This window comes from Sceloporus undulatus, chromosome 1 (genome assembly GCF_019175285.1).
Source record: "Sceloporus undulatus isolate JIND9_A2432 ecotype Alabama chromosome 1, SceUnd_v1.1, whole genome shotgun sequence".
Classification (NCBI taxonomy): Eukaryota; Metazoa; Chordata; class Lepidosauria; order Squamata; family Phrynosomatidae; genus Sceloporus; species Sceloporus undulatus.
The window spans coordinates 53,492,145-53,513,871 of NC_056522.1; the positions used below are offsets into that span (position 1 = coordinate 53,492,145).

The 21,727-nt window shown below is 38.6% G+C and overlaps 1 protein-coding gene across 6 annotated transcripts in view; it reads left to right on the forward strand.

Annotated features, from left to right (window-relative positions):
• BTBD9 (BTB domain containing 9) overlaps positions 1–21,727 on the forward strand; it is a 191,559-nt gene that overhangs the window by 159,179 nt on the left and 10,653 nt on the right. For all 6 annotated transcript variants that reach the window (XM_042443783.1, XM_042443768.1, XM_042443776.1 and 3 more), the window contains one exon: positions 16,230–16,308. In XM_042443783.1, the coding sequence (XP_042299717.1) occupies positions 16,230–16,308 (79 nt within the window). The remainder of the gene's footprint in view (positions 1–16,229; positions 16,309–21,727) is intronic.

Here is a 21,727-nt window from a genome sequence, read left to right on the forward strand (position 1 = left end):
ACTGCCCCACCTCAATAAATCCACATGCTTTCCCAAATGCAAAACTTTACCAGACATAGCTGCTTTGAACCATTGCATAATTGCGTCCACCATTCCATGCTACTTCTTTAACCCCATGCCACTTTGTTTATGCTTCTTTTCTCCTTGTGCTGTCTCTATCCTGGTATAAAACAACTGGCAGTAATAAAGATTTTACTACTTTTATTTCCCTTAGTGGTGAGGAATCAGCCCATGCACCTTGATCTTGCTTAGCTATCTCACATTTGTTAAGGTCTCTTGTTGTATACTTGGAGAGAGTCTGATTTGACTAGGGAAAAAACCTTATTCAATGACAAGTCATTGTAATATGTATATGTGTGTGTATTTGTTTATTCTAATAAAAATATTCAAAAAAGAAAAAAATTCTTATGTGATTGAGACAGAAACTTTAGAAAGAAACCACAACAATAGTAATTTCTTCTCATTTAATCCAGACAGTACTCATTTTCAATAAAAATGACAATGGCTTGTTACAGACTGCCAAAATAAAGCTGCTTTGGGTCTCTTTGGAGGTATGCTATTTAAATGACGCATGGGTCCTAAGAGTCCGGAGGTCGCGCCAAAGCCACACTCCATTCCTAAGCACTGGAGTGCAGCTTTTGGTGCAGCTTCCGGATTCTTAGGATGCATGCATCATTTAAATAGCATACCTCCAAAGAGACCAGAAGCAGCTTTATTTTGGCAGTCTGTAGTAGGCCAATGACATACTTCTTGTGATGACTGGTCTCTGATATCTAATAGTATTTTAAAGTACATCCTAGGAATCAAACCTATATGAAAACAGAAGTGAAAGCTATCTAACTACAGGCATATACCATTTGTCATATTAATAATGTGAAATTGATAGATTGGCTGCAAGATGTACAATTGATCTGTCATTACACAGAGGAGTTGTGGCTTTACTAGGTATAGATTGCTGAGGCTTTTCAAAACATTAGAATTTGCTGCAAAAATGTTAGTAAAGACCATGATGACAGTAACTTATTATCCAGGCAAATAAAACTCCCCTCCTCTCACCTGTTTTTTAAAGTATCCTTTCTAAGCTCATCTTATAAACTTAAATATACTGTTTTGACTTCTGACTATAAAAAAATTTTGGCTGATAATTTTACAGTTGAGAAAAAAGTTTTTCATAGAACATATTATTTGTTATACATGAAACTGTGTGTGTGTGTAATGCAGTTCACTGCTATCATTTAAATGAGATAAATGTTTAGCAACTGTGTTCTCATGAGAAAAAATACATATTTCAAAAACATGATAAAAAATTCTAGTCTGTATTAGCAGTGTACCAATAAGAGAATAGTTTATGGGGAAAACTACAATATAACCCTTTAAAAAGTCTTCAAAAAGCATAAAATGCAGTGTTTCAAATGGTTATATGTTGTCATACTGACACAGCTTAAAGCTGTTAATTTGGGAACTCTTACTGATGTAAAAATAGCCAAGAATACATTTATTGTTTTAACACACATGAGTAACAAGGGGGGGGGGGGCAACGTAGAGCTCTCTCATCAAATCCTCAGTTGGTAGATGCATTTTGACATGCTAGACTTCCTCTGTGGTAGAAAATCAGAGGAATATATATTAAATAAATCCAAGTAGGACAAATAATCTATCTTCCAGGCACAAGAGGTAAGCACACTAAAATTATTTGTATTCTCTCTCACTGTAGCATTAAACCATGTGTTCCAAAAGGCATTTGGGAACAGGCATTTACTAATTTAGAAAATGAAAAGTGAGGTGCCCTTTTTGGAACATCTCACCAATGAGAATTCCTTTCTTTCACAGGTCTTCAGTTTTCTTAATTAATGTCCAAATCATGTGAGGACACATTAATAAAGATAGCTGTTTGTTTTAAGGTTGGCAGGTGTTCATTAATATAGTGATGTACCTTATTTGAGGTCTGGAAAGCTTGTCCCTTGTAGGGCTGGCAGGTGTCCCTTATTTAAAATATGTCACCTATTAGAGGGTTGGAAAGCTTTTCCTTTTATATAGACTGAATGAGCTTCATAAAGACAAACGTGCATGTATCATATAATTTATGAATATATTAATTTTACCAAGAAATACACGGTGAAGTTAACTGAAAACTGTACTTTAATTTGGTGTTCAGGTAGAAAACAAACACGTTAGTAGCTGCTTTCTGATTGCCAACATTGCATGCTATTAACTTCAACTGTCCCTTACTTCTGTTTCTGGAAACCATGTCTTATGAGGAAAGATTTAGGGAGCTGGGTATGTTTAGCCTGGAGAAGAGATGGTTAAGGGGTGATATGATAGCTCTGTTTAAGTATGTGAAGGGGTGTCACATTGAATGTGGAGCAAGCTTGTTTTCTGCTGCTCCAGAGACTAGAACACGGAACAATGGATGCAAGCTACAAGAAAAGAGATTCCACCTCAACATTAGGAGGAACTTCCTGACAGTAAGGGCTGTTTGACAATGGAACACATTCACTCATGTAGTGGGGTGGAGTCACCTTCCTTAGAGTTCTTTAAACAGGCTGATTGGCCATCTTTTGGGGATGCTTTGATTGAGATTTCCCTGCATGGCAGGGGTTGGACTGGATGGCCCTTGTGGTCTATTCCAACTCCGTGATTCTATAATTCTATGAAAACCTGGCAAGTGTATATACTTGCATATATTCTATTAATTTTTACCTCCTTATGAACATGTCCCTGACATAAATGATTCATATGTAAAGCCAAATTCTGAAAGAAGGGATCTGGTGTTACATCTAAAAGTATGGCTTCTTTTTCAGGGCAAGTACTTCTTTCCCAGAATCAACCTGAGAAATAAAAGCAGCCATTCCAGATCTTTACAAAAAGATAAGAATGGAGAGATATCATTACAAAGATGTGTGTCATCTCAAAAACTTCAAGGATAAAATCTTTGAATATAATTTCTCTTGTTTCCTCTTTAATAATAACTCTTTGGAAACAAATTTACTTTTATAAGCATCTGTTAGGAATGCATAAATCTAGCATTCAGCTCCACAAGGTAGAAATACAGAAGGGCTACATTCCAGTTTATTGAAACGCATGTTTATTTTGTCTCTATATGTTGTGATGGTAGTGGTTGCATAATTGTTCTGTATAACAGCTTTATTATTGGAGACTGTCCAAAATGAACATGCTAGGTATTATATCTCCATTAGATTTCCAAAGCCTTGCAGTCATCCTCAATAATAAAAGAAAGAATTCAATGACAGCTGTTTAAATTTTTTTACACAAGACATTCCATTATATTATGTAGTATTTGTCCTAATTAGTACATTAGGTGCATGCTTGAAAGTCACAGTGCTGTGCTTACTACTCATATGTAACTTCTGTGACTTTGTTACACCACCTTTCTGGCAAAATGCAGTAAAACTTGCACAATATTAAACTATTGATTCATTTTAGGTAAGCTTTTACCAGTACAAATTAAATACATGAATCATAGAAATCAGAGAAGTAGAAGAATTATTAGATCTTCTGGTTTTCCCCCAATGGAATTACAGTGAGATTATTCAGTACAGTATATTTCTTAGAGTTATATTGTCAGTCCAGTTTCATATGTCTCCAACGATATGGCTTTCACTAGTTCCCATGGGAAACTATTCCATAATTTAAAAGATAGCTGTCATTAGTAGTTTTTTTCCAGTTTGCCTTACTGCAGTTAACTGTTCCCTTTGCATCTCCAGCATATCCTCTTCCCTTTTGAATTTCACGGTCTTAAAATATTGTACTTGTACTTGCATAAACTCATCCTTTTCCTCCCACCACCATAAGAAATGGTAGTCTCTACAGTATTTGGTTTTTAATCTTTTCTCATACCTTTCCTCGAAATAATTTTTTCTTCGTCCACAGTTTTTCCAGTTTTCATACATCCTTTTTACTGAGCTTCAGAACATTTTGTATTCCAAAAAAAATCTTCGAAGTAGTAGGTGTCCCCGACATGTGGGATTGTGATTACAAATTTGCTTTCTCATATCTTGGTCCAGTCAGGACTTTTCTATAGTACTTTATCTCCTTAGTTAGCCAACTGTAGCTAGTATTAAAGAGTTAGTCTAGGACCTAAAGAAAGAGGTTTACAGATAAGCTACTGGGTGATCTTGGGTCAGTCACTATATCTCAGCTTCACCTATATCAAAAAGTTGCAGTGAGGACAAAACAGGCAGGAGGAGAATTATGTATGTCCCTTGAGCAAGGATGCACGTCTTCCACACTAAGCTGAACTATCCTGGGTCTGTTTGCTCTGGTTTTTAGCCCTGGGGCATGGCTTCAGTCTGGTTTCCACCCACTTTGGAGGTGTGCGTCATCTAAACACCCCACCTTCAAAGTGGTTGGAAACCACTTGATTTTGCCCATCTGTTCCACCCCCTTGTTTAGTTCCTTCATAGCTGCCCTTCTAGATCTGATGCTATTACATAAAAGTCTTCCTGTTACATTTATTTTAGAGCTAATTTTGGGGACATAAATATTTGAACATCTGGGCCAAGATCCTAAATCCCAAGTTATAGAAGGAATAAAAAGATACTCAAATGAAAAGGTGTTCAGCCTGCTATTTATGTATATTTCTGTTTGCCCTGTATTTAAAGGCTAAATGGGTTGTAACAACACTAGCAGCCATAGCAACAACAAAATAGAGGAATATTGAAATATAGGTACCAAATAAACCAATTTATCCAAGACTTTAAAAGGCATGTCATAATGGAAACATCTTACAGCATTTCTAGAAAGTAACTTGGCTTGAATATTTTTGGATTTATAAAGGCAGAGGATTTATTTCATGGTCTACCATGTTATTCTTGCAGGCAAGCTGGTGAACTATAGGATAGACAGTGCTACAGTCAGTGGTGTCACTAGGGGTGTGGGGGAGTATGCAGTGCACCAGGTGGCACCACTGGTCCTCAAACATCTGTGTTTGGGCAGAAATGGACTGTGGCATTCTACCGTGTCCCTTGAAAATGCTGTAAGAGATGAGAGGAGTGGGGTGAGGCTTAGTGGGAAGAGAAGAGAGACCTCACATTTTTTAAAATTAAATTTCAAATTTCAAATTTGATCACTACGGAAAAGCGGTATGGAAATAAATTTTATTATTATTATTATTAAATTTTATCTAAAAGCATAAAATTTTACCAATCTTTCACTTTCACCATATGAAACTACAGTATGTATTTATAAATACATTTCGGCTATGCATATGATATTGTAATTTAAAGGTACAATTTTAATTTTGCAAGTTGTTTCTGTCACAACTATTACCATTACATTCAGTGATATATGGGATTTACAAATTGTGAGTAACAGTAGTACAAAAACATTATTAAGGATTCTGTACAGTGTGGTAGGGGAGTAGGTCTATGTGGGGTGTGTGTGTGACACCATGAGTTACGGCACCGGGTAACACCAACACCACTGACTGCAGTCAGGTGGATCTGTAACTGACTGACAGATCAAACCCAGAGAGTACAAAAAAGTGCTGAGTGGAGTGCCTCAGGGTTTTGCCCTGGCTCCAGTATTGTTCAACATCTTTATAAATGACTTAGATGATGGAATAGAAAGCATGCTTATCAGTTTTGTAGATGACACCAAATGAGAGTGGGGAGCAAATGCACCAGAGGACAGGATCAGAACTCAAAATGACCTTGACAGATTGAAGAACTGGGTCAAGACAACTGATATATGTGTGTGTTCAGTACAATAACAGGAGGAATCCAGTTAATTTTCACAATTGATGGAAAGCTTCCAACAATGGAATGGAAAGGTTTGTAATTTTCAGCAAGTCTCCCTTCTCTCTTAAGCCACCAATGCTTTGGAAGGCTCGAAGGCCCACTAGAATTTAAGTGGAAAAAGAAGGCCTAACAAGATATAGAGGGAATTTTGGAAAATGTGCCTTTTCTCATTCTGTTGGAAGAGGAAAACAAATCTCCCCTACATATTTAACACAATTTTTCTCCTCCTCATTTTAAACAAAATTGTCCATTTTAAAATGGTATCTGCGTCTTCTTTTAGCACAAATAGCTATATAAAAGTAGAAAGAGGTCAGTGTAGGTTTAGCTGATCTGGATTTTCTGTTGTAATAAATATGCTTTATCAGTTCTATATATTTAGTATAAATCACACACTGTAAAACTTTATGGCAGATTCACAGGGGGAAAAATCTTATTGATGATCGTAGTTCTTTTTTTTAAGGGAAAATATAGCTTCACTCCACATGAAAGTAGTGAAAGCTACTTAATGTGAAGAGACAGCAGTTAAAAGGGGGACATTAAAATTAATATTGCCTGCTCTCAGCCAGATACTTAAGCATGTATGGTGGCATAGTACAGGGTCTTGCTTTTGCTTCCTTCCTAAGTCTGCAAAAATGCAGGCTGTCAAGTACCTCAGAGGCCACGGTCTTTGCATGTTTGGTGGGCTCCACTGACTTGTTGTATCATAATGTTGTGGATGCCAGATGTAACCCATGTTATTTTGCTACCAACTGGATGTCTGAATTGGGATTCCTACCAACATTTTTATTGGGGGGGGGCAAGAGAAGCATCAGCTGTTCTGTGCCACATTCAAGCCAAGAGCAATGAAGTCCAAATAGTAACTGTATTAGTCTCGATTACCCCATCTTAATCCCTCCTTCATTTCTCCTTCTCTCTTTTTCTCACCAATAAATCAAGACAAAGATCTGTCTGATTTATTTATGTGTTAAAATGCTCTATGCTTCGCTTGTCAGATAAGCAACAATGTGGTCAGGAAATGTGGTATGTGTTTCAATCTACTACAATAATTTAAATTTGAAGTGTGTCAATAAAGAATTGAAATTTTTGCACAAAGGTTTAATACTGCTGGACTTTTGAAGTTGGATTTGTAATGACACTTAACATCTCAGCATACAATACAATACTCAACACTGGGTGAATAGATGCCCCCAAGTAATGATCTGGCTACTTTTTATGACTTTCATTTTAACTAAATCAATTTCCTGTGGCTGTTGAGTATCTTAAACATAGACAGCCACTTCAATATATGAATCTGATAAAAATGTATTAAAAATAAATTAGCCAAAGAGAAGCTAATTGCATACTCTTCTGAGAATATACACAGACCTTTTGCTGTGCTGCCTTCTTTGCTAGTGATGGAAGAAATGTTTAATAGTTCATGGTATGCTTATCACTTGTGAGTCATTTGGGAGTTAATAATCCTCTTTTTATTTATTTTTTAAAGAAACAACTACAGTGGTCTCTCTGGATTTGCGTCCTTGGCACTCACTGTTTTTGGTCATTCATGAGGCCAGTGCTGCAGCTCCCTCCCCTGCTTCCCTTACCAGCATCTTCCCCCAAGCACTGGGGACTTTAATTGGAACCTGGGCCGCCGAGGCTTGTAATCAGCCCCAGCAGCCATCAGGACTCTCTTTCCCAGGAGTCCTCGGGGCCTTGTGTTCGCACACCCCACCCCCTCCGCCCCAGCCAATTGAAGTTTGGTGGAGGGGGCAGCCTGTGCGCACACTAGGCCCTGGGCAGTGCTGGCAAAGAGAATCCTGATGGCTGCCAGGGCTGATTACAAGCCCTGGCAGCCTGGGCTCTGGTTAAAGTCTCCAGCACTAGGGGAAGATGCTGATAAGGGGGGGGGAGGGAATTTGACAAATACTCAAGTCCCATTGTCCGCCAGTGACGCCATTGGGAACAATAGGACTTAATATTTGCAAAATTTTAGATTCGCAAGGGGGAGGGAGAACATATCCTCTGCAAATCTAGAGGTACCACTGTATTTTAATAATTGATGAGCAAGACTATCATGTAAATCTAACACCTCTGACATTTTGAGATGCTTGTTCTTATTGCATATATTTCAAAACACTGCCTATGTCTTTTGGATGCCTTTATTAACATTTCTGATCATTCGTTTTGTATGTTTAGTTAGTCTGGGAAGTCAAGTTGGTGGATCATTATAGAGTCTATAAATATTTTGAGGATTGATTTTAGATGCTATTTTTCATTTCTCCTAGAGGAAAAGGGAAATAACTCATTTTTTGTAAATGTATGGCTTGGCTGTTGTCACATAGTGATGAGGCAGGTTTAGATCCTGGACTTAAATATCTTATTGGATACTTTGGCCCCATACAGCCAGGCCAAAATAAAGCTGCTTCGGGCCACTTTGGAGGTATGCTGTTTAAATGATGCATGTATCCTAAGAGTCCGGAAGCCGCGCCAAAGCCACGCTCCAGTCCTGAGAACACATGCATCATTTAAACAGCATACCTCTAAAGTGGCCCAAAGCAGCTTTATTTTGGCCTGGCTGTATGGGGCCTTTATCTTTAGATGGCAATGTGCATCACTTTACTTGTTTCAACTTCTCTTGTTCTCCTCCAGCTATGCCAACTCAACTGGTTCTAGTCATGCCTTACAACTGATGCATTCCTGATATGTTTATCAAAAATAGTTCAGAAACCCTAATAAAATGAATCAAACTTTGATCTAGTACAGAGTTTTGAGTATTACACAAATTTACCTACTGTGGCCTTAGGTCTTTTGCAGATTTTGCATACAGACATCTTTTTGCTGCTGTCCCCATTTTATTCTAGATGTTTTTTATAGCATAGGTAGCTTTTGCATAAGAATTTCTTTTTAGAAAAACAATATTTGGGGGTCTAAAATTATCAGCCTGTCTATGGCTGATGGTTTGGTGCATGGTTTGTACCACTGAAATGCACATACATTTATGTGCAGAGAGAGAGAGAGAGAGAAGGGCCATTTGAGTAGCATACTTTTAAAATTATAATTCTTGTTACAGGTCAGTGGTTGCCTCTTTCATTTTCTCCAGCCTTGCTTCCTTATTCTGAAGAGACTTGAAATTCAATTTTCGGTTCTATTCTTTATTATTAAAACTTTTCTATGTAGCCAACCAGAAAAGCAAATGGCAAGACCTGCCAACATTTTAAGAGGTGAAATGCAGAAAAAGTAGAAGATAGACAACTTTTGTCCACAGTAGTGATGTTCTTTCCCTTTCCCGTCTACCTCCAAAGTAAAGAAGCAGCATGAAGATTTCTCTTTGAATTGACTGTGGGATGCACAAAGCCACTGAGTTTTTTAGTGACAGCTGTTGCTGTTGAAGAGATGAAAGAACTTGGCCCAAGAGTCTGTTTATGTGTTTGAGCAGAGAAAGCAATATTCATTGCAAGGAGCTCTGAGACAGACAGATTCTGAGAAAGAGAGAGCAAGAGATAATTATCTAAATTATGTTCAGGCTATTATTGAAGACGAATATAGTTAAAATGTAATTAAATATGACGGGCTCACAGGATGCAAGCATGGCTTTGGAATGCTAATCATCAATTACAGCTCTCCTTGGGGGACTCAGGCGGAACGAGAGAGTTGGGAGGGGGTGGCAGAGGTGAGATATAGAGTATTAAATAACACACCCTAGGGCTCTAACAGGGCTAATTCCTTATAAGATATGGAGCTGTGGCACTAGGGAACATCTGCAGGCCAAGCTTCATGCATACAGTACGCTTTTAGTATGAGGGCCCTCATAATGAACCTAAGCATAGGCTGCTGGTCCCTGGTCTTGTGTTCAAGATGTAAGTGTCAGCTGGAAGTAATGATTATATTTTCCAATTGCATCCTCTGTGTTTTTGTGTATGTGCAATTACAGAGTGTTTCTTCTTTTTTCTTTTTTTACCTCTGTGCATTTACATCATCTTACATCATGCCTCCCACTGTCCTTGCTGGGACTTCACGGTGTTACTAAAAAAAAGGGGGGGGGAAGACAAATTGACTACAATAGGAAATCATGTTTGTCTGTTTATCTATAACTCATTTTGTGATTTAACACTGAAAAAAATTGCATTTATCATGTTCCAGGAGCTGTTTGAGAAGATCACTGTGTACACATTAGCAGCATTCCTTTTTACAGCCAGGAGAAATGTGTTTTGAGTTCTCCCCACAAAAATATAGGGCTACCAGTCAGTAACAGCCCATTCCCTGATATTTCAGGGCCCAAACCAGAGACCAGTGCTGAGTTTTTATGGTAAGGTAGGCTAGCATTGAGAGGTGTGCTTAGAACTGCTTCAGGACCAGCTGATTGTGACATGGGGACAAAAGAAATCAAGGTGAAAAACTTTCAAAGGGAGAGCATTTTTGATAACTGAGGAGGGTGAAAAAATTCTGTTCCTGTCATTCCACATGGTTTTTCTACGTGGTATGTGCAGAGTTTTTTCCAGAACTACTCTGAAACTCTCGTTGCACACCAAGGGGGAAAAAAAAAGCCCACTTTAATAAGCAGTTCTATTTCTTAGGGGGAAAATAATGCATTTCTTTTTTAAAAAAAATTGCAAGGTGGATATTTCTAAGTTGTCAGCTGCTCTCTATTTCTGACCCAAAATATACCTCTTAAAATGTTGAAAAGTAATTACAGCCTGCCCGCTTCATACGCAGGTGCACCATACGTGGCTTCCACTTTACGTGGAAGCCGTGCTGCAATACAGGGAATGGTGCATGTGCCTGTAGCATGTGCACACCACGCCGCCGCAAACACAAGCCCCATTCAATTGAATGGGGCTAGAATTTATGTGGTATTTGCTTACGTGGGAGAGTCCAGAACGGATCCCCACGTAAGGCAAGGCTGCACTGTATATTACCTACAAAATAATACCCAATTTTTTCAATCCATATTTTTTTTACTCAGGTTATCTTTCAATCCCATTTCTGCCCAGCTGTTCTCCTACAATCATCTCACCTCTTTCTTTACCAATATTTGTGTCATCATTGTCCATGTCTATTGACCTGCTTCCTTCATTTTCCTCCTTGGATCTTCCACAAAGTACCTGTTCTGCATGTTGTAGAAACCTGCTGTCATTGGAGACCATAGTTCATTCTATCTCTTCCCTCCTTTTTTGCATGTGTCTTTCTTCTCCACTGCTAATTCTGTTTCTCTCTCTTAGATCCCTCTGTTCACATTTACTTTCTCATCTCTCCATTCTCTTTTCATCATTTTACCTTTCACTTCCTCCTTCTTTCTACTTTGCCTTGCTCTCCATAGCTTTTCCTCCCATGTGTGCATTCTGCACCATTAAGCCATGTGTCATGCATTAAACCATATGCCAGGCTATTGCTTTCCTCCATACAGTGATGAAACTATGGCAGAGTTGACAAGGGAGGTGTGAAGAGTAACAACACAGATAACAAAATACTATCCTCTATATTGTTTCTAGGGAAACATTCTCACTGGGAAGGGGGGGAAACACCCCTGTTTTAAACCATTCTAAGAATTGTTAATACAACGAAGCATAATAAACATAGTTAATATTAACATATCCAATCTCTGGTTACCCCAATGGGAGGCAAATGGCTGGTTGAAGTAGCATTTGCATGGGACTTCTGTAGAAACTGTATGAGAAAAATTAAGCATCCCTTTCTTTCACTTATTCCTCCTCACCTGTGATCCCTATGTTCACATTATTTTGGCAGACATGAGTGTTGTGTTAATGTCTAGTTCCTTCCTAAATCATCATAACCAGTGGGCATACATTCGAAAGGTCAAGCCACAGTACAGTCATTAATTTCTATGGTGCTTGCAAGACTGTTTTGCTTGTATGTTTAAGACCGCTGGTATCCCAAAGAGACAGGCAGTAGTAGCAGCAGAAACATGGAGTCAGTGCACCCTCCCCTTGCTACTGCTCATCTCTTTGGAGGCTGCTGCCACCCCAAAGAGACAGGTAATAGTAGTAGTGTTAGGTATTGCTTTTTTATCTTTGATAAAATTACCAGCTTGGTAGATGAAGGGAATGCTGTCGATATAGTATATCTTGATTTCAGTAAGGCCTTTGACAGGGTTCCCCATGTCATTCTTGCAAACAAGCTAGTGAAATCTGGGCTTGACAAAGTAACTGTTACGTTGATTTGTAATTGGTTGACCAGTCGAACCCAAAGGGTACTCAACAATGACTCCTTTTTATCCTGGAGAGAAGTGACCAACGGGGAGCCACAACGTTCTGTCCTGGGCCCAGTGCTATTCACATCTTTATCAGTGACTTGGATGACAGAATTGGGAGTATACTTATAAAATTTGCAGATGACACCAAATTAGGAGGAATAGCTAATACTCCAGAGGACAGGATCAAAATTCAAAATGACCTGAAGAGACTAAAAAACTGGGCCAAAACTAACAACAATTAAAAAGATTGTATGTACAGCACTGTGTAAATTTACAGCGCTTTATAAATAAAGGTTAATAATAATAATAATAATAAAATGAAATTCAACACGGAGAAATGTAAGGTACTGCACTTAGGGCGGAAAAATAAAATGCACAGATATAGGATGGGGGACACCTGGCTGAATGAGACTACATATGAAAGGGATCTAGGAGTCCAAGTAGGCCACAAGTTGAACATGAGTCAACAGTTTGATGTGGTGGCTAAAAAGTCCAATGCAATTTTAGGCTGTATCAATAAAAGTATAGTGTCTAGATCAAGAGAAGTAACGGTGCCACTGTATTCTGCTTTAGTCAGGGCCCACCTGGAATATTGTGTCCAGTTCTGGACACCACAGTTCAAAAAGGATGTTGAGAAACTGAAGCGTGTCCAAAGGAGGGCGACTAAAATGGTGAAAGGTCTGGAAACCATGTCCTATGAGGAACAACTTAGGGAGCTGGGGATGTTCAGCCTGGAGAAGAGAAGGTTAAGAGGTGATATGATATCCCTGTTTACATATTTGAAAGGATGTCATATTCAGGAGGGAGCTAGCTTGTTTTCTGCTGCTCTAGAGATTAGGACCCGGAACAATGGATGCAAGCTACAGGATAAGAGATTCCACCTCAACATTAGGAGAAACCTTCTGACAGTAAGGGCTGTTCAGCAGTGGAACACACTCCCTCAGAGTGTGGTGGAATCTCCCTCCTTGGAGGTCTTTAAGCAGAAGCTGGATGGCCTTCTGTCAGGGTTGCTTTTATAGCAATTTCCTGCATGGCAGGGGGTTGGACTGGATGGCCTTGTGATCTCTTCCAACTCTATGATTCTATGATTGTTTCCATTACCTTTTCATTTCTTCTTGATCTTATATTGTTTCCCCCTGCTTGTCCTAGAGCATTCCTATTTTTGGTTTAGAGCATCTTTGATTTCTTACATCTTGTGTAAGACGTCTCTTGTTCTACCATTTTTAGTTGTCATCTTCTGTTTCTCTGCATGGCTGTTATAGTAGCTTTTTTTTCCCTTTGTGCACAAGCCATTAAACATTTGCCTTCGGGGTTGTGAACATATTTCTGTCACAGTTTAATTTTGCTGATTCTATGTTTTTAATTGCGTGAAGAATTTCAGCTGTCAGCCTGTGAAGCTTTTCTTTCTTTTTAGTTTAAGATAGTGGTTTTTTTTGTTTGTTTGTTTTTGCATTCCTCCCTGACAATATCCTTGACTTCAGTCCAGAGTTCTTCTAGCTCTGTCTTTACATTCTAAAGGATATTCTTCAGGTTGTATTTTGGCATGCTGATTGATTTAGTGTTCTTCTTTAGCTTTACTCTGATGTGTGTGTGAGTGAGTGAGTGATTCATGCTCTGTGCCATAATCAACTCTTGGTCTTGTTTTTACAGAAAGGAGCTTCTCCATCTTCTGCTTCCTATTATGCCATCTATCTGATTTCTATATTGGTCACCAAGTGAAGTCCATGTGTACAGTCGCCTCTTCACAAAATTCAATCCATCCTGCTTCATTTCTTGATCTTAGGCCAAATTTTCCTACAGTCATCGCTTCTGCTCTGTTTCTTATTTTTGCATTACAACTACTTTTGATTACAAACATGTCCTGGTTTCTTCCTGGATTCCAGTGTAGAATCTTTCAATTTCTTTATCTTCTGCCTCTGTGGTTGAAGTATAAACTTGGATAATGGTTACATAGCTGTGTTTTCCCTGACATTTTACTGGCATTATTCAGTCAGACTTTGCATTATATCACTTGACTGCACCTCACTATTAATGCCACCCCTTCTTCTTAGATTTCCATTTCATGAATAAAAAGCATTTTATGTTCCATTTCTTGTTTAGAAATGTCTAGATTCTAGAATGTGTTGTTTCTCCATTCTGTTTTCCTTTAATATGTGTTGTGCAGCTTTGGACTTGCTTTTCATATGTGAGCACATCAATATCTGGATTCCTTTCAGCTTTAGTATAGCTACAGTATTTGCCAGAGCACTGCTTGTACTTGTCCTCTGTTTTTCCCCAGTAGCTTGTTGAGTTTCTTCCAACTTTGGAGTGTCATCTTTTCGCACTAACTCTTGTTTCATTTTGGATTGTTTCACCATATATTTTGCAAAGTAAAAGGCTTCAGGAGTTATTTACTGTTTACTGTGCAGTACAGTGTGGCCACGTCATACGTGGGTGCCTCTTATGTGACTTTCACCTTATGCTGAAAGCCGAGAGACGGAACAAATAATGGTGCGTGTGCCATGCTGCATGTCATGCACGAGCCCTATTATAGCCAATGGGGCTCGAACATATGCGCTATTTGCCTTACGTGGGGGGGGGTCCAGAACGGATCTCCTGCGTAAAACAAGGGCACACTGTAGTAACAAGTGTGGTGTCATTACCATTGTCTTTGAGAGCTCCACTGCCAATGTCACTCAAACACACACACACCTGCTGCTGTTATGTAGCTCTTTCACACATTTCATCTGGCTTCTCAGCGAAAGCTGACAAGAGAGACTCTACCAGTAGCAGTATTACTTACAGCATAACCTCTTGCCTCACATAAGCACACAATTCCATCACCAGGGAAAGGTAGTGTCACATTGGGGGAAATTGCTTTTATATTAGGTAAATTACCCATTGTTTTAGAGATATCACATCCTTATTTGCAAATCATGCTGTGTACTAAATAGTAGTGTTAGACACTGCTTGTTCCCAAGCATGGAAGTTGAATCCATGTGGCTAAACATGCTACTTATCCTTGGATGTGGTCAAAGCTCTGCAATGTCAGTTGGACACATTCCACTTCCCTACATCCCTACATTACAAAGAACACAGGGGTGCAACTGATCTATGCTAAAGTTTCTTGACGTCTTCATCTGCCAGTGCTGTCACTGGTTTGTGAATGGTCCTGATTTGTTTTATTTGTGGATTAGGGATTTGACCTGTGCTACATTATTGATTGGTACAAGAACCAGGGAAACAGTTTTGTGACAGCCACATTACTTGAAAAAGAAATGTGTACTTCGGTTTTAATCATACCCCCTTCTGCATTCTTCTGCCTCAGGAGTTGGGGGAGGAGGGATGATGTGGATGAACTTTGCCTAGTGATTTCAGCAATTCTTCTATAAAGATAACCAAATCTGGATCCAGACCAGTGGCCCAGGCCTTTTCAGATAGATGTACGCAGATGGTGTTGGACTGGGAGGAGTGAAGACAAAATAAGGATTCAAGGTGATCTTAACACATTTGAGAACTGGGCCCAAACAAAGAAAATGAACTTCAGCAGGGCTAAATACAAAAACTACATTTAGTCAGGAAAATCCAGATACACAACTAGAAAATGGATTACACCTGGCTTGGCGGCAGTATGTAGCAAAAAGATTTAGCAGTCTTAGTAGAGCACATGTTTAAGATAGGTTAGCAGTGTGATATTGCAACAAAAACTCAGTGCATTTTAGACTACTTCAATAGATGGATCATATCCAGATCAAGGGAAGTAATATTAACACTTAAGTTTTGATCCTATACCACTTTTAGGCACCATAGATAAAGAAGAATATCAAGAAGCTTGGATGTGTTGAAAGGAAAGCAAATAAAGATGGTATCCACTGGGGTTTGGTTCCAGAATAACAAAATCCTTGAATGCTCAAGTCTCATTATATACAGTGACATAGTAAAATGGTGCCCCTTACATAAAATGGCAAAATGGAGGTTTGCTTTTTGGAATGTATCCATTTTAAATATTTTCAATCTGTGGATGCTTGAATCTGTGGATACGAAGGGCTGGCTGTGTGTCATGTTTACATTTGGCGATGTAAACAAATGGACAAATGTTTTACCTTTTTCCTATTTTCTGTTAATATTTTTATTACTATTTAAGTTTTCTTGAATATTCTCATAGGTGGACAGTGAATAAATGTATCAGTAAATATAAATGTGAATTTAAAGCACTATAAAAAACATTTTGATTTTTTTGTATTTAAAAAGGTGTAATTGAGTATGACCATTGCTAATTATTCCTCCGATTTGTGTTGCAGATCATGGCAAGTAATAACTTTTGACAGACAAGCAGCATCTTTCATCAGAATTGTTGGAACTCACAACACAGCTAATGAGGTAACTTAATAGATCTAAGCCTGACATACAATTTATGCTTGTGTATATATAGTCTGTCATCCAGTCTGTCATCCAGTTTTCTTAAGTCAAAGTTGTTAAAGGTTAATTTCTTTGTTGCATTGGGAGAACATAGTGAAGAAGACAGAATATATTCTTTAAGTGAATACATATATAATTTATTTGTTCCTGTGTACAAATAAATTATTTTTGTTTACAAATGTATTGCCATGTTACCAATGGCCATTATTAGAGCATCACTGAATGTTGTTTGAAGAAGTTATTGTTAAATTTGTCCATGCACTTTTTTAAAAAAGGGGGGGGGGTCATACGATGATGTACTTGAATTACAACATAGGTCTATCAATGGGAAAACACAACCAATCTTCAATCCCCCCCCCAAAAAAAAAAGAATATGTAGATAGGGTATATCTATATAACACAATAGTCGGCCACAGTTGACAATCTACCCAAATAGTGATTGACTGCTTTATGTTGGGCTGGTGGAATGGATTTTTTAATATTTTAAAATTCAGATACCTCAAAAACATGTGAATTACATTATCCACAAAATCTTGATTTGATTTGCTAATGTCTTTTTTCGGAGTACAGTTGATAATTTGTTTTCAGACGATGATGTACGTCTGTTCACTTAGTTGTATGGTATTGTTCCAATATGGCATCAACACAGTTGAATTATCACATTTCATCTTCACAACAACCTTGTGAAGTGCAGTAAGTTTATACTTGGAACAAGTAGGACATGTAAGTTGAATAAATTTTCTAAGTCACATTTGTATACCTTTGTAGTATAGCATTCTTTGGGTTGCGTTAACATTGAGTGGATTTCTCTCTGCTGCATCTGTTTTGACTAGCAGCTGAGGTGTGACTGCATAATGAAAGTCATGAGGCTTAGTAGTTTGTTTTCATTTCTGCTCCTACAGATACCAGTATAAAAGTATAAAGCTTATTCGGTTTTGCATCACTCTTTTTGAATCACCTGAAATCTATAGGATTAGAAATGAAAACATGATACCAAGCCTTGTTCCCAAAGTTCCTTTCCAGAGACAGATTGAGAGAGAAGCAGACCTGAAATGAAACCTTGGGCCCAAGAGTCTCAAGTTCAACATTTTTTAAACGACTGTTCTTAAAAACAATATATAGTCTTTTAAAATTGCTGAGTTTTCACTAGCTATGTCTTAGAAATTAGAGTTAGGATTTTGGTGCAAGTTAGCATATTTATATGCCTGTCAGTCACATTAGAAACTCTTTTTGGTGAAAGAGCTGATATATTTTATCCTGTAAAAAGTGAATCATGTCATATCACAAAATAAATAATAGCACCATTAAAGCAGAAGCCACAAAGGCAAGTAGGTAAATTATTCATCCCTTTAAACTGTCTGTGTGTGCATGCAGCCCTCCCCTCCCCAGGAGAACCAAGGCAGCACTTTAAACTGTTAGAATCTTAAATGTGGGCAGATTAATGTCTCTACAGCCACAAATATTACATGCTCCTGCATACATATTTCACACAATAGAAAATTATAAATAAGACTGTAAATTGAACTTGGTGATGGCCTTGGCTAGTATTTAACCAGTCATTGGCTGATTCTCAGCAAACCTCTGTGCGGTTTCCAGGGCTAAAGAATTAACAATTCAGAGATTAGAGAGAGTAAATCTGTGAGCCTAATTAGTGATTAAAGCTTGCTAAGAGGTTACTCAGTACCAAATAATGCTTCTAATACTTATTCTACGATTCTCCTCCTCCCTTTTAAAATTAATTATTTACTTGCTTAGTTACAGTGTCTCTGTATTTACAGTTTGCAGTAATTAGGATCATGGTAATCGTCACAGTAAACCAAAGTAACATTCCATTTCAAGTTCAGCATCTTGCTGCTAATAGTGATTATTATCAACTGCTTCAGTGAATATGCGATGAAATGCCTAGTACACAATTACAGAATACCCTGCTGATAGAAAAGTGTTCCATAATCCCCAGTTAATGGTGAAATGAAGCCCTAATAGCCTGTTGAGTTGTACATTGCAGTCCTTAATGTTTCAAAATTTGAGTGGTATAAACAATATTTTGTGACATTTCCTTTTTGTGTCTTTGCGTTGTTCTTAGTTTGTACAAAGCTTATTACAAATAACACACAGCTTTAGAGAAACTCAGAGGTAGCATTTAAATAGTATAAATATGCACAGGGAGCCATTTTCTGTGAGTTCACTTTGTACTGCCCCTGTAATGATCCACAGTTGTGTGACTGGTGCCCATTATGTAGGTAACAAAAATCATTGTCTTAAATCTACATCACAGAAACAGGGAGGTGTGTGTGTGAGAGCAGATAATCTCCTTTCTGCACTACACTCCCATGTGCATACCCAAAACCTATGCTGGAAGGCTGCAAAATCCTCCAGAGCCAATTTTTAAATGGTGCTGAAGTCTGTTGGGGAGAGGGAAGGAAAATTGGTTTCAGGCCCTGCTTCTGGGCTAGGTACAAGGGGTACAATTACATATTACAGTTGTCCCTCCATATTCACTAGGGTTAGGGGAACAAGACACCCGTGAATATGGAAAAACCGCAAATAACAAAAACACCATGTTTTTACCTGAAGGACACCTCTCTAGGAATCTCTGGGTCTTCCAGTGCAACTCTGTGGTCAGTGTCCAACATACACTGACCATAGAATGGCACTGGGGTAGCTACAAATGGTCTTTCAGCGCAACTTTTAGTTAAAGTTGACCACAGAGTTGCACTGGAGGACCTAGACAGTCCTAGAGAGAACATATTAATGAAATCCGCGAATAATCAAATCCGCAAATATCAAAGCCGCAAATATGGAGGGAAGACTGTACTGTAATTTGGTGATCGACCTTGTTTACCTAACTTTGTGTCATTAAAGGTTATAGCTGTGGAAAGAACCAACGACCGGGGGGGGGGGGGGGGGGAATGGACACTCTCCTTGATGTGGCTTTAATGTTTAAAAGTTATTACACCCAGGAAAGAATCAAGTATAGTTATAGATGTTTGTACATTCGTCTATCCTAGCCATACTAATTTCTGTTCATTCTTGCAAAGCAGAGGTATATTTTCCCAACTTAGAACCTTAACAGACTGGCATAAAGAGCTGGCCTCGAGGTGGAGTGGGGGCATGGCGTTCGCCAGCTGGCCACCGGAATGCCACCCCCATGCTGCCCCCCATACCACCGGCCTGACTAGATGGTGGGCAGAGTCATGCTGTGTCTTCAGTGCAGCACTTACATACGTTGCACCAAAGAAGTGGCGAAAAGCCACTGCCGCGGCTAGGTCACCCTTTGCGTGGCACAAAAGGGGCCGCTTTTTGCGCTTTCTTTTTTGTGCTGTGGAAATGCCAGATCGGGGGCACAGCATGTAGTTGCCACAGCCCCAATCCAGCGACAAAAGAGGTGGCTGCAGACCACCCATTAGAGGCAGTCAGTTCAGCCCCATACTCATTATCCTTCTTAGTAGAAAGCACTTCTTGAAAATTAAATGCCTTGATATTTTTTTACATTGCCAGTTATTATTTCAAGGGAAGAAATATATCTCAAAATATGTTGGAACAGGGTCAGCCAAGATCCTGAGGTGAAAGGAAATGTAGAAAGAAAGAAAATATTGCTCTCAATAGACCACTCCTTTGGAGCTGCCTGCAACCACCCCTTTCCTCACTGGATCGGTGCCATAGCAACTATATGCCGGGGCTCCAATCTGGACTTTCTGCAACACAAAAAGAAGCCGCAGAAAGGCTAATTTTTGCACTGCAAAAAGGGTGCCTTTGCCGCCACAGTGGCACGACATTGGCATCAGGGCAGCATGGGGGCATGCATCGTGCAGATGCCATGCCCCCAGTCTGCCCCAAGGCTGGCGTTTAGTGCTGGTCTGTCCAGGCTCTATGTTAATTATATAGTTGTTAGCCCTAATCAGTATCTATTTATCAAATAGTTGTTACTCAGAAGCATCCTCTGTATATTTATGATGTTATATGGGGAGCAAACAGCTCTCTAAACGTGGGACTGTGGTTCCAATTGCCTTTTACCACTGCATATTCTGGCTAGGGCTGATGAAAGTTGAAGTCAGCAGCATCTGAATGACCAAACATCCCCCTTCCTTGATGAAAGTTCTAACTATGGATATTTTGAAGTATCAGCTGCACAGCAAGGAGTCATCTGCTTCCTGCCCTCTCAAAAATCAACTCACTCTTTATTAATCAGAGTCATAAACTAGAGGCTATTAAAATAAAGATTCATACATTCATCACAGTTTATGCAAGCAACTAAATTTATTTCCCACTGTCCTAACACTGTGATTTCTGACACCACCCCTGTGCTACAGAAAGTTTCAGGGAAGCAAGTTGGAAAACTTCCTGTCATGTTGTTTACTTACTTCTTTACTCCCTTTAGGGTGTTAGGGCATCAAAGTTATATAACTTTATCTAAATATGTGATATGTGAGAATACAGTTGATTGAGAGAATATGCTAAGCCTGCAACTATCTTACTTGAAAAGCATTACACTGTTGTGTAAAGAAAGTCCTTGAGATAGCCTTATAGGAGGATTTTAGAACTGCAAGAATATATATTAGAGAAGGAGTAAGGAAGTACTTTTGGTCTTCTTTCATTTGTTCTCTCTAAATTTGTGTCATACAACAGCCCTGTAGTCTGTCAATTAACTTTGTAGTGTCAGTCATGTTTGAAATAGTGCTAATTCCAAGCCATTAATCCTGTTTCTTCATATTTTTATTTTCTGTTAAGTAGTAGTCTAATTGTCAGCTGCTTGTTTGAATGAGATGCCTCAAAGGCTTAAAACAACCTGAATGTTATTTACTTGTAGGTACTGACTGTGTTTTTCTGGTACCCCTGCCTGTTTTCTAGAATATCTGAAGATATTTGTTGAATATTAATTATTACCTTATTCCTCTAGTGTTTTCACCTTGATCTAATGTGACTGTGATGTTTTGCTACTGTGAGAATGTTTTTGATTTCTTTCAGTATTTCATCAGTGTCCTTTGGGAAATATATGTCTACACCTGCCATCTGTCTCTCATTTTTCTTTCTCAATGGTGAAATAAAGAATTAGTTATGGTTTTAGAAATATTTTATGGTACTTCTGGAAATCGCTAATGGTAGATCTAGATCCTTAACTAGTTTTAGAATAATTTTCATCATTTTTCTTAAGTAGATATGAATTTTTTCTGTTTACCAACTGCACTTTACCCTTCTAATCTAATCAAGCTAGACTGGGTGATAGCATCTCACATAAACTTTTCTTCTTGAATTCTGTTCAGTAGAAAACATAGTTTGTGATATCTTTGTTCCTTTTTATTTGACTTTTCACAAAATTACAGGGACTTGTTAATGTTTCTTTGTACAGACTCATTGTTTCTCTTCTTTGTTTTTATTTGGG